This window comes from Pleurodeles waltl, chromosome 11 (genome assembly GCF_031143425.1).
Source record: "Pleurodeles waltl isolate 20211129_DDA chromosome 11, aPleWal1.hap1.20221129, whole genome shotgun sequence".
In the NCBI taxonomy this organism is placed as follows: domain Eukaryota; kingdom Metazoa; phylum Chordata; class Amphibia; order Caudata; family Salamandridae; genus Pleurodeles; species Pleurodeles waltl.
Window position 1 is genome coordinate 929,409,522 of NC_090450.1, and position 12,452 is coordinate 929,421,973.

Here is a 12,452-nt window from a genome sequence, read left to right on the forward strand (position 1 = left end):
AACTTGTAATGACTAGAGATACTTGTCTGTGCAGCGAGATATGACTTCCGGCACACACTATTCAGTTTGTTCTGAAACCTAATATTGTACGGAAACCCTTCAAAAATCACTTTAGGAAAAGATCTAACATCGCTAATGTCCTCAAGGTTTATGGGTAAAGTAGTTCCCTTCTTTTTACTAGTGTGAGGGGGCAAATCACATAGCAGTTGGATCTAGCCATAATTACTGAAAATTTAAAGAAGTAACAAGCAGATTAAATAAAGCTGACGTATGCCAGACATTATTTTTGCCAAGAATGAAAATAACCCTTAATCAATCAGATGCTGAGAACCACAGTGCCTCCAATACTGACAAAGGTTGGTTGTCACAGTAATTGAGGTGGGTTTTGGTAAAGTACAAACATTTCTATTTTAATGATTTCCACCCTTCACATATATTTTTATTTGATTCTTAATTTGCCAATAGGCTTTTTCCAGTCATTTTTTATTTTAATACAAACATGGGCATATGCTATTAAGCTCAAAGCTTCAAGTATGAGAAGAAAGCTTAAAGGCTCACCAAATATTTATGGTTGATTAATGATGTGAATCTTATGCTCCGACTTTATTAGTGAGTATTTTAGTCTTGTAAGAAGTCATCAATTACTCTAATAATTCAGCATAGTCAGTAATCATGAAATCATTCTTCTTTTATCTATGAATTATTACATCCAACCTGTACTATATACTTCCAACACCATTGGAAGCCTAAATTACCATAGCCTGCTCAGAGTAAATTACCAGTAAAGCCGAAGATGGGTTGTGGCAGAAAGATCATGTCTTAAAGTTCCTCTGCTCACATTCATTTCTCTGCAAGCTGTCAGGAAAGACATTCTTATATCTTATGGGGCATCAAAACATTTTTAATTGTGAATATCAATGTTATGTGCATTCTTTTTTGTGGCTTCTGTTCACCTAGCACTTTAAAGTTCCTTAAGTAGAGTCTTTATGAAAAAGAGCAGCACAGGAACATCTTTTGCAGTCTTGCTCTCTTGAAGCTGTCTTTATGGTACATATTCAGAAAGGGACTTTTGTTCCGTTGGTAATTTTCCAGGCACCTTGTCAACATTTATACATGTATCAAGTGAGACTTATAAATTGTTTACTATAATGAAATAGTGGAGGAAGACTGCAGAAATTCCTGTGGTCAAGATTGTAGGGAGGAGTAAGAAGGAAGGGGTGCTGGCAGGACAAAGGATTCTCAAGTGGGGTCCTTCATCTGGTGGGTTACACATGAATGGAATACACAGAGGTTTAAACACACATTTATGAACACCATGATCCAGCTGCTAAATACATATCTATGTGTACAACAGATAAATGGTGTGGTACCAGAATATCAATGCCAGACTATCATCTGACATATCTTGTCCACAAAAATATACCCCATTGTACCTATAATTAAAACTCTACACCCAATTTACCAATATGGCACAATATTTTTATAAATAGTATTTAAGACACAATATTTATGTCAAACATTGTTTCTGTGTATGATATTTTGTTGTCATTCTTTCTTGGTAACGTATTTCAAAATGTTAGAACATATACTGAAATATATGTTTTTATTGTTTAACATATCCTGTAAAGAAAGGATATAATATGACAAACTAGGAAATGCTACATTAATTGAAAGAGAGAGCAGAAGTCTAGACTTGAGATCGAAAGCACCATTGAATTGGCTTGAGTCTGGGAGATTAATAGCAGATTTTAACAGTGGGCGAGGGCTGCACTTGAATGATATTACCATGTCACCAATGCTGGAAAAAGTTGTTAGATTTTAGGATCACAGGCTGCAGAACCTAGTTGCAACTTAATTGCCAACACTTATAATGTTAATATGCAATTGGATTGGGATGGCCTCTTTCCTAATTTATGCAAAGTAAATCAGTGTATATGTTCATGTAATATGCCAGTAAAAATAGACTATGTAGACAAAATATGGTTATCAATGTAAAACTATTCTATTTTTTCCATAGGAATTTCCAGGCTTTTAATGCTGCGGTAATCAGTAATGTTCCACTCTTCCAAACAGAAACTATTTTATCAGCACCAGAGGTCATTCTTCACCCAAATTCCAATGAAATCTACAAAATGGTTGTTCAGTGTATCAAAAGTTGTGTTGAAACCACCAAGGTATATACTTTTTCTAAAGACCAAACTTATGTATTGTTTTGCCATTTTGTCAACTGTAGAGCTGGTCAGTCACTGGTGTTTTCTTGGAGCATACTCTGCACTCAATTTCCAAAAGGTATCAGATGTCTCATGTATTTTTGTTGTTGCACAAGAGAAAACATGCCCTCAACTCAGCCTGGACCTTTAAGGAAAATTGCTTTTAACCTTCTCGCAATGTGTTTTTTTTCTCAGTCTTTACTTCCGGAAAACAACTATTCTTTATGCCATCCTTCTTTTTACAGAATAATCTAACCCTGCACAAACATTCAGTATACACAAGAAACAAATATGAATATAATGTTCAATAATTTTCTACTCATCTGTGTTAAAAACAAGATATTTGCCAGCGAGGCATTGAAGCTGGTACCAAGAAGGAGGTTGTAGTATAACTGCATGAAGAAATTCCTTTTTCTAAAGCTCAGCAATCTCTGTCCCCTTGCCTTCCCTTTTAGAATGTAATTTTGGAGAATAAAAATGTCTTTGGTGTATAACGCGCAAGGAATGGTGTCAGGCTGAATTTTTTGTTTTGTTAAAAAAGATGGTGCTGTAAATAGTTTACTTAATTTCTCAAAATATTTAGAAAAACAACACAGAACAAAAATATTGCTGGTTTTCTTACCCCACTCCATCTACATTTTCTGCTTTCGCTACCATACACAATGTTTTAGCTAATGTCTTGCATGAATTACAGAAAGGAATTCTGTTTCACTTCTTAAAAGCTGCACTTAATAAATACTACTTCAAATCTGCAATTAATTTGCTTAAAGTCGGAAACATTAAATTTTTTGTCAACTTTTTTAATTAATTTTCTTACACTAGTCAACGCACCTTAATTATACAGTACTTCAAATCAATTATTTTTACAACTAACTGCCAAAAATATTGCTTGATATCCTAAAAATAATTTTAGCAATACCACACATGAAAAAAGAGACAAAGAACTACGATGAATGACTTGGAGGTGTGCAGTCCACAATACTGAACAATCATGTTTTAAAGTTTAAATGGGAAATCTAATGTATTTTTCATGGATGTATGAATTAGAATCTTCAAGGAGATTTTTGTACTTCCTTGTTTCTAGATGTGCGCTTTGCAAGCTAACATATTACTAAACTGTACTAAATGCACTGGGGATGTTTTGTAGAAGTGTACGTTTTTGCTGAATCTTTTAACATGTTGAAAGTACACCAGTAAGATATTTATCCTTAAAATCTATTTTTTCATTTTTGTTTTAGAACTTTGTTCGATGGATGCATGGCACTTGTATTGAATGCCCACCACAGCATGCTGAAGAGGATGAATTGGTCATTTTCAGCTTCTTTTCTGACATTTCTCAAAACTCATATATTATTGATCAGGCAATTACCATCTCTCAGAATGTACATAAACTGCTGACCTCTCTTACTAAGTACTTGAATCGGTGGAAGAGGTATCGACCGCTTTGGAAGTTAGATAAGGCCATTGTCATGGAAAAATTTGCAGCAAAGAAACCATCTTGTGTCACATACGATGACAAGTTGCAGTTCTATACACGCATTGGCCAGGAAGTCACAGAACAAGTTTTATATAAAGATGAACAGTGCATAAGACTGTATTTAGGACCCTTGGCCTACACTGTGCAGGAGAATGCAAGGGCTTGGGTGCTTTCACTGGGAAAACTGCTCAACGACTCTGCCAGAGAGGAGCTCTACAGTGTCCAGGATCAACTGCAGGTAATTCCTTATCTTTTTTAAGACCTGCAAGCAATTATTCATGCTGTTATTTGACATTATTCTATGTACAGGTGGGTGGCACGAGTCTCAGGCATTCCACCAAAAGGCAGAATGGCAGGCTTTTCCAACCATACCAAGACCCACCTGCCAGTGAGAGAAATCCTGTGCTTTGCTGTGACCACAGTCCTCCCTTCCTGTAATATTACTGTGGCTTTCTCGTCCTGTGCAGCTTTTCATCAAAACTAATTGGTAAGTGTCCTGGACAGTCTATTTGGTTGTGGGTTGACCATTCCTATTGTTTCAGCCGGATTGCTGAGCTCAGAGGCAGGAAGGCTGCTAGGCATCCCAAGAGAAGCAGATATCTTTCCACTGGTAACTCTAGCTGTAAGGCCTAAGAGTCCACTTTTGGCAATCTCCTAGTGTCATAGGGTTTGAAATATCTGAGAAACTATTGCGACTAGAGGTGGTCTTAAAGTATCAGCAGCATGTGCTGAAAATTCAAATTAATTATATTAAAACCAGCAATAGAAGAAATATAGCTTAAACATTCCAAGAAGGGTTCTAGAAACAATACAAGCAGTAAAGTGGAAAGAGTACAACTTCATCTGGTTATAGAAGGTAAATTTAAATAAGGAGAAAAACATTTCTCTTGTAGGGGATTTCCATTTATAGTCATAAGCCGTGAATAATTCCGCCTTGTGCTGGGACCCCGGAGCACTTCTTCACAATTGTAGGAAAAAAGCATCTTTCTGACATTGTTACTCCCACTTTTTGCCTGGTGTCAGTGTGTTTAGACTGTAGTGCACTGGTATCCTTCTAACCAGGACCCCAGTGCCTGTGCTCTTTCCTCTAAATGTGGTTGCTGATAAACTTTACACCCCACAATTGGCATACTGGTGCACCCATGTAAGTCCTTAGTATATGGTACTTAGGTATCCATGGCATTGGTACACCAGGGGTCTTCCATGGGCTTCAGCATGTATTGTGCTACCTTTGGGAGCCCATGCAAACTGTATCTGCAGGCCTGCCATTACAACCTGCTTGGAATGTTGCATGCACCCGATCACCACCGATGATAAGGTTTACCTTATATTGCGGTCACTGCACTTAAGAACTGTAAGTCACCCCTCTGGTATGCCCTTGAGCCCAAGGGCAGAGTGCATGTCCCTAAGTGTGAGGGTACTCTTGCATGAGCAGTGTACCCCTACCCCTGTAGCCATTTTTCTGGGCTTTGTACGTGCAGGGAAGCCTTCTTAAAGTGTGTAGTGATCACCGGTCAACACGTGTGGTCCAACCATATAATGACTTCTCTGAACCTAGGCATATTTGGTATCAAACATGTTGGAATCATGCAACTCCACCAATTCCAGTGCTAGTTGCATGATTGCCTGTACTCTGGGAGTTCCTTAGAGTATCCCCCAGTTCTGCCTATGCAACCTTACGGGGACTGGCTGCCAGCCCTCACTGCTGCCGACCCCAGACACTGTTCTGCCCTCCTGCTAATGAAGTTAGCTCAAGCAGAGGAAGAATTTTGAAATAGGTGTCTCTGGGCTGGGGTGATGTAGCCTCTGAGCGCCACCAGACTGCTTTGAAGGGCCCCTTTGGTGCCCTCCTTAAATAATCTGGTTTGCCCCAGTTCAGGAACCCCTGGTTCTCGCTGTGGCATGAAACCACACAAAGGACAGGTGAGGGACCGCACCTCTGTCCTGCCCTTCCCCTAGTGAGGTGCACAGAGCTCTGTCAGGTGGACAGTTGATTCTGCCATCTTGAAAATAAGATGTGCAGAGGCCCCTGGGAGAATCTGACTGGTTAGGCCAGGTAGATGAGGTCCCTGACCCCTTCTGATAGATGGTCACTTCAGAGAGTGACCAACCCCCTTTTAGGGTTACTTAAGGCATCCCCGTGGGTGGGTCCTCAGATTCGTCGAGCAAAACTCTTTAAGGGGCTCTCTGCAAGATATCTTCAGCTGTTGGCCTCCAGACCCGCTGCTGGTCTGCTTTTGGAACTGAAACAAGCATCTATCCAGTAGGGAGGGCTCCCACTGCAACAGTGTTTCTCCAGCTCCTGCAAGATTTCTGCAGCATTCATGAATGTGCATCCTCCAGGGTCACAAGGACTCTGCCTACATCCAAGAAGCAAGAAGGAATCTCCCTTGGAGTGAAGGAGTCACTCTCCTGCATCTGCAGGCACCTCAAGACAACGACGACAGTCTGGTGGATCCTGCTGTCCCAAGGACAACCTAAATGCTCTGTTCACAAGTGGTGGTTCTGTGGTCCTCTCTGGGTCCAACTTGTCTTCTGACCAACTTGGGAGACGGTGGACCCTTTCTGCAACCACAACTGTTGCTCTTGCCAAGGCTTTTTGACACTTCCTCCAAGATGATGTTAAAGTTCCAAGAAGCCCCAGCCTCCAACACTCTGCAACTCTAGATTCAGCTCCCCCTCTGCAGCTCCTGCGATGTGGGTCTCCTGTTTGTGGTGCTGCTGAGGACTCCATGCAACTCCCTGTGCCTGTTGCCAGTGGATCACTTGTGGGGGCTCCTCCAACTCCAGCTATCTTTCCTTCCTGCTAAAGGCCTACCCTGAATTCTCACCAAGGGTCAAGTCACTATGATCTTGCTGGTCCTCCAAAATCTGCAAACTTTGCAAACCATGATTTGCATTTGCCAAGGCTTGTTGGTAGTCCTGCTGGCCACTGACCCTCTTGCAACCTGGTGACCGATGTGGGACAGCTCGTGGGGAACTCCAGGGATCTCCTGCTTCCCCCTGGACTCCGCAGCTGGACTTCTTCTTTCACCGTCCTGCAGGAACTTCATCTCCATAAGGGTGGGCATTGCCTATGTGCACCGCCTGGATATCTCCTAGTGATCTGGATACAGTTCCCTTCTGTATCAGGTTCCTCTCGTCCGGAATCCACCTTGGGTTCCACCGACCTGGTCCACAGGAAGCAACTGCAGCTGGACAACCGAGGCTTCCATTGACTCCAGGAAGGGTTTCCAGGGCCACTCTACCCCTATGCACCTGGCTCCCTGGTGTAGGTACTCCAGTCTATTTGGTATCCACGGGTGGGGGCACTCTCCAACCTTCTTTGTGCCCACTGGTTTCCTCAGGATCTGCTGGGAAGGGTCCTAAATCCATAGAAATCCAACCACGACGGTCCTGTGTTAGTCTGTGGGGCACACAGTTCAGTAACCACCCAGCACCCAGACGCCTGTGGGATTTCTACTCCTTACCTCTGGTAATTTCCTACTCCCTCAGCCCCTGGGATCCTAACTTACTTACCTTGGTTGGGTTCCTCCATTCTTATACCACTTTCTTAGTATATGGTTTGCCCTGACCCCCCATAGGGCCCCATGTATTTTTATGCTTTTCCTGATTATTGCTAAGTGTACATATTTGTGTGTTGATATCTCCACGTGGAGATATACCAATGTTTGAGTAACTTTAGTGTTGTAATAAAGAAACCTTTATTTTTTCAACACCTAGGGGGTCATTCTGACTCCCGCCGGGCGCGGTCACCGCGCGCCCGGCGGGAGCCGTCAAAATACCGTACCGCGGTCGGAAGACCGCGGCGGGTATTTTGAGTTTTCCCCTGGGCTGGCGGGCGGCCTTCAAAAGGCCGCCCGCCAGCCCAGGGGAAAACGACCTTCCCACCATGAAGCCGGCTCGTAATCGAGCCGGCGGAGTGGGAAGGTGCGACGGGTGCTACTGCACCCGTCGCGTATTTCACTGTCTGCTATGCAGACAGTGAAATACAAGCGGGGCCCTCTTACGGGGGCCCCTGCAGTGCCCATGCCATTGGCATGGGCACTGCAGGGGCCCCCAGGGGCCCCGCGACACCCCCTACCGCCATCCTGTTCCTGGCGGGCGAACCGCCAGGAACAGGATGGCGGTAGGGGGTGTCAGAATCCCCAAGGCGGCGCAGCATGCTGCGCCGCCTTGGAGGATACTGACGGGCAGCGGAAAACCGGCGGGAGACCGCCGGTTTTCCTGCACTGACCGCGGCCAAAGCGCCGCGGTCAGAATGCCCTGCGGGGCACCGCCGTTCTGTCGGCAGTGCTCCCGCCGACCCTGGCCCCGGCGGTCTGAGACCGGCGGGGTCAGAATGACCCCCCTAGTGTGGTTCTTTCTTGTGATTGGTTACTGACTGACTATTGTGGTATTGCAAGGGCTTTGCACTCCTCCTAGATAAGCTTCAGCTGCTCACCACAGCTACCCCTAGAGACCTTTTAAAATCTGGACAACTAAACACTATCACCAAGGGTTGGCTGGACTCAGTAAAGCATGCTACACCAAAGGTGTACGACATAAACTGAGCCAGCCTCCTACAACAATATATTCTCTTAAGTGGAGATTTTCACCTTCCTTCGGGAAGCCCTGCAGAGTCATTTAAGAGAGAAAAATATTATGCGGCACATAGGGAAGAAAATCGCAGTCAACTTTTAAAACAGATAATTGCCAATATTTCAAATACTGTATAACTTATCTATTTCAAGCAAAGTACTATTGATATATGTGTGAAATACAAATCTATTGAAGTACTTACCTGCAACTTTAATCTTGAGGTTCTAGAAATAAATTAAGAAAATATATTTTGTTATATAAAAACCATTGGTCTGGAGTTAAGTCACTGAGTGTGTGCTTCTTCTATTGTCTGTGTGTGTACAACAAAAGCTTTTCACTACCCTCTGATAAGCCTAACTGCTTGGCGCACCACCACAAAAGAGAGTATCAGTATTATGCCTCTGTTAAGCCTCTGGGAAACCCCTGGACTCCGTGAACACTATCTCTCATTTTGCTATAGTATATACAGAGCCAGATTCCTACATTGGTGGATCAGCGTGGGATCTACGACTGCATTTGATGGACTTCTCAGTCAATACCTGATCTCACGACTAAATTCTAAAATTGCTTTTAGAAACTAATTTTTGAATTTGACAATTTCGTTTCTAAACTTTTAAAATTCCTGCCAGGGTCTTGGTTAAGTCCTTTTAGCAATTCTTTTTAAATTTAAAAGTTAGTGTGAGTTAGCTATTTAGTAACTAGGGGCTATATGTACGAACACATTTTCCCATAGACATAGTATGGGGAAAACCCTTTCGTACATCTGGCCCTAGAAGTAGTTTTTAGTTATAAAAAGTAATCCCCAACTTTAGTGACAAAATGAGTAGCTCAGAGGACATGGTGGTGTAGCTCAACCTTACCCCTTACCTCTATCTTGGATGAGAGAGCTAAGAAATCTCTGCAGCCTCAAGAAAATCAAAACAGGTTCCAACCATACCAAGATAAAGCTCCAGGTGCTCTTGGCAGAGTATACAAGGGACCACCCTACTGAGGAGGAAGACCTCCACTCAGATAGTGAAGAAGTTAGGGATCAGGAGGATGAACTACCCACTTCTAACCTAACTAGGGAGGACGGGGTCCCAATCTCCCTGTCTCCAAGGATAGTACTCATAGGATCTGGGCCTTCCACAGGGGAGTCCAGTTCCTCTGGGACAATTGAGGACAGCCTCAAAGAAGAGGACCTCCTTTTAGCAAACATGGCCAAAAGATTAGCTTGGGAGAAACAGCTCCTGGCTATAGATAGGGAGAGAACAGAATTGGGTTTAGCACCCATTAATGGTGGCAGCAACGTAAGAACTAGGGACAGAGAACATAGACACCCCTAAAATCCCCAAAGGGATTGTCCCCAAATATGAGAATGGTGATGACATCACCAAGTTGTTCACAGCCTTTGAGAAGGCCTGTGGAATCAGAAGATTAAAAAAGTCCCATTGGAGAGCTCTCCTGTGGGAACTATTTACTGGTAAGTGTAGGAATAAGCTCCACAGACTCACTGGTGCAGATGCTGAATCCTATGACCACATGAAGGCTACCCTGATTGAGGGCTTTGGATTCACCACTGAGGAGTATATAATTAGATTCAGGGGGGCTCACAAAACTTCGAGTCACTCCTGGGTTGATTTTATAGACTACTCAGTGAAAACACTGGATGGTTGGGTAACTGGAAATGAAGTGCATGACTATGATGGGCTTTATAACTTGTTTATGAAAGAACACATTTTAAGTAACTGCTTCAATGAAAAGTTGCATTAATATCTGGTAGACCTAGGTCTCCCCAATTCCTAATTCTCCCCACGAATTGGGAAAGGAGGCAGACCCTGGGTCAAGACTAAGGTGACCACGAATTCCATTGGGGGTGACCAAAAGAAAGGGGTTACAAAGCCTCCTCATGAGAAGGTGGGTGACACTCCTAGAAATAAAGAAAAATTATCCTCAGTAGGTCCCCAAAACCCTGTCCATGTAGGTGGGCCCCAAGACATATCCCAAAACAAAAGTGGGTACCAGGGTAAAAACGAGGATGCCACTAAGGCATGATGCCACAACTGTAGACAGACAGAGCACCACACCAAGGACACTTCGTGTCCCAAAAACAAACTAACTAGCAAACCCCCAGGGGTGACCAGAGAGAACTTGGATTATGGGTCATTGGCCATGGTAGTTTTGCTTGATTTATGAGCTGCATTTGATACTGTTTTGCACGCACCATTTTGGACAGAATTAGCATGGCAGGCATTCAGGGCAAGGCTTTCATGTGTCAAAAATATTTTTGGAGTACAGATAACAACTGGTTTATCTCCACCCGTTAACCTCTTTCCCTAAACCTCTTCAGTACGGAGTTCCTCAGAGCTGAGCTCTGAGCCCTAATCTTTTCACTTTATATTTAGCGCTGCTGGCTAAGTTGACTACATCATGGGTGTACAGATGGTGTCTTATGCAGATGACACCCAGCTCCTTTTGTCTTTTCAAGAGAATACAGATAATGCCCTTACTACTTTCAAAGAGTGTCGGAAGGGAGTTGCTGGCTGGATGAATGTCAACCTTCTTTAATTAAATTTGGATAAAACAGAAGTCCTTTTCTTCAGATCAAGGTGTCCACCTACTACAAGCCCTTGGTGGCCGGCTGAACTCAATCCTCCCCCTGTTCCCATCTCCTCGGCCAAACATTTGGGAATAATATTTGATTTGAACCTCTCATTTTCAGCACAAATCAGTGGTCTGTTTTGCTAATCTCAAATCATTGAAGAAGATGCTGCATTTATTTCCGGAGAACTCATGAAAAATGATCGTTCACTTCATTGTAACTCCTAGATTAGACTATGCGAGTAGTCTTTACTTGGGCCGTTCTGCTTTTCTAATCCAAAGACTTCAGTTAGTACAAAATGCGGCAGCAAGGCTGATTCTGAGAATTTGTTATCGGAAATGCATCTCACCTTATCTGAAGCATTTACATTGGCTATCATTAGCTAGTTGCATTAAATTTATAGCACTTAAGTTTGCTTTTAGGGCATTCTCAGGTGATGGCCCTTACTTTCTTAGGACAAAACTACATCCTTGCATGCAATGTAAATCTCTCAAATCAAACAGTCGAAGACTTCTGCAGGTCACTAAGACCTTGATTGCCAAACTAGGGAGCAGATCTTCTGCGTTTGTTACATCCAAACTGTGGAGTGCACTGCCTGTTAGCCTCTGTAGGGCTTCTTCTGAGCCTATTTTTAAAAAATAATTGAAAATCTTTCTTTTTGATAAGTCTTAGGTCCTACTGTACTCCCACCATTTAGTTCAGTCTCTCTTGCAGATTTAGACTGGACACCTCTTATGAAGGAGCTGAGTGCTGTATTAATGCTTTTTGATTGATTGATCCATTTACCTGTATCTCGAAGATGAAAGGTAGTAGAACATAGTACATGCTGGACAAATGCTTGTTTCTTGAGGTACTCAGATTTCTGAAAAGATGGAGCCCATGACTGCTAGAGCAGGATTCCTCCACTAGGCACAGAAGATTTGGCTATAGTACTTCCCATAGTCTAGTGTGACTTACACATGACTTTCAGCAGTCAGGATCTTGCCCTAATAGGCTGTTACAGTGAGCCCAGTCATGGCTGAAATCTGGTAATGCCTAAAGCTTACATTAAGTAAACATTTGCCATGCAGGGCACAGAGCCCTGTTCACTTGAAACAACGTTTTGGGGTACCACCTGGTAGATTGATTTGTAGAAAATTGACCTTTTTACTGACAGGCTGCTGGAACAGTGGTAAGAAAGCTAGTCTTTGGAATATAGCGCTGTACAATGCAAAAAACATCTTGATGAAAAATGAGGTCAAGTTTTGCCTAGTGAGGGCCTGAAGTAAAACTTAAATTATGGTTTTATATTGTCTTTCTTTCTGATATATACTTCTACCTGCAGGTTCCTTACACTTGAATATCCCCAGGCGCAGACTAGATCATGAAAAGTTTTCTAAGAGCTCTCTGAGGTTGATAGATGGTGTTGATTCTGTTGTAACGTCAGGCATGAAGTTGTTATGACATCACTGGAGTCATATAGCTTTGAGGCCGGCATCATAACAATTGCTCAATTTTTCACATGACTATCAACTCAACCCGGATCTTTGCTCTCTTGTGAGATTCCTCCCAAATTTGAGGCAGGTAGAGACATGTGCCTTCCTAAAAGATTGGGTTTTAAGCC

General features: G+C 42.9%; 1 protein-coding gene across 1 annotated transcript in view; it reads left to right on the forward strand.

The window, feature by feature from the left end:
* DNAH10 (dynein axonemal heavy chain 10) overlaps positions 1-12,452 on the forward strand; it is a 1,282,131-nt gene that overhangs the window by 402,890 nt on the left and 866,789 nt on the right. Inside the window, exons 19-20 of the mRNA XM_069215014.1 lie at positions 2,018-2,174; positions 3,449-3,925. Of these exons, the coding sequence (XP_069071115.1) occupies positions 2,018-2,174; positions 3,449-3,925 (634 nt within the window). The remainder of the gene's footprint in view (positions 1-2,017; positions 2,175-3,448; positions 3,926-12,452) is intronic.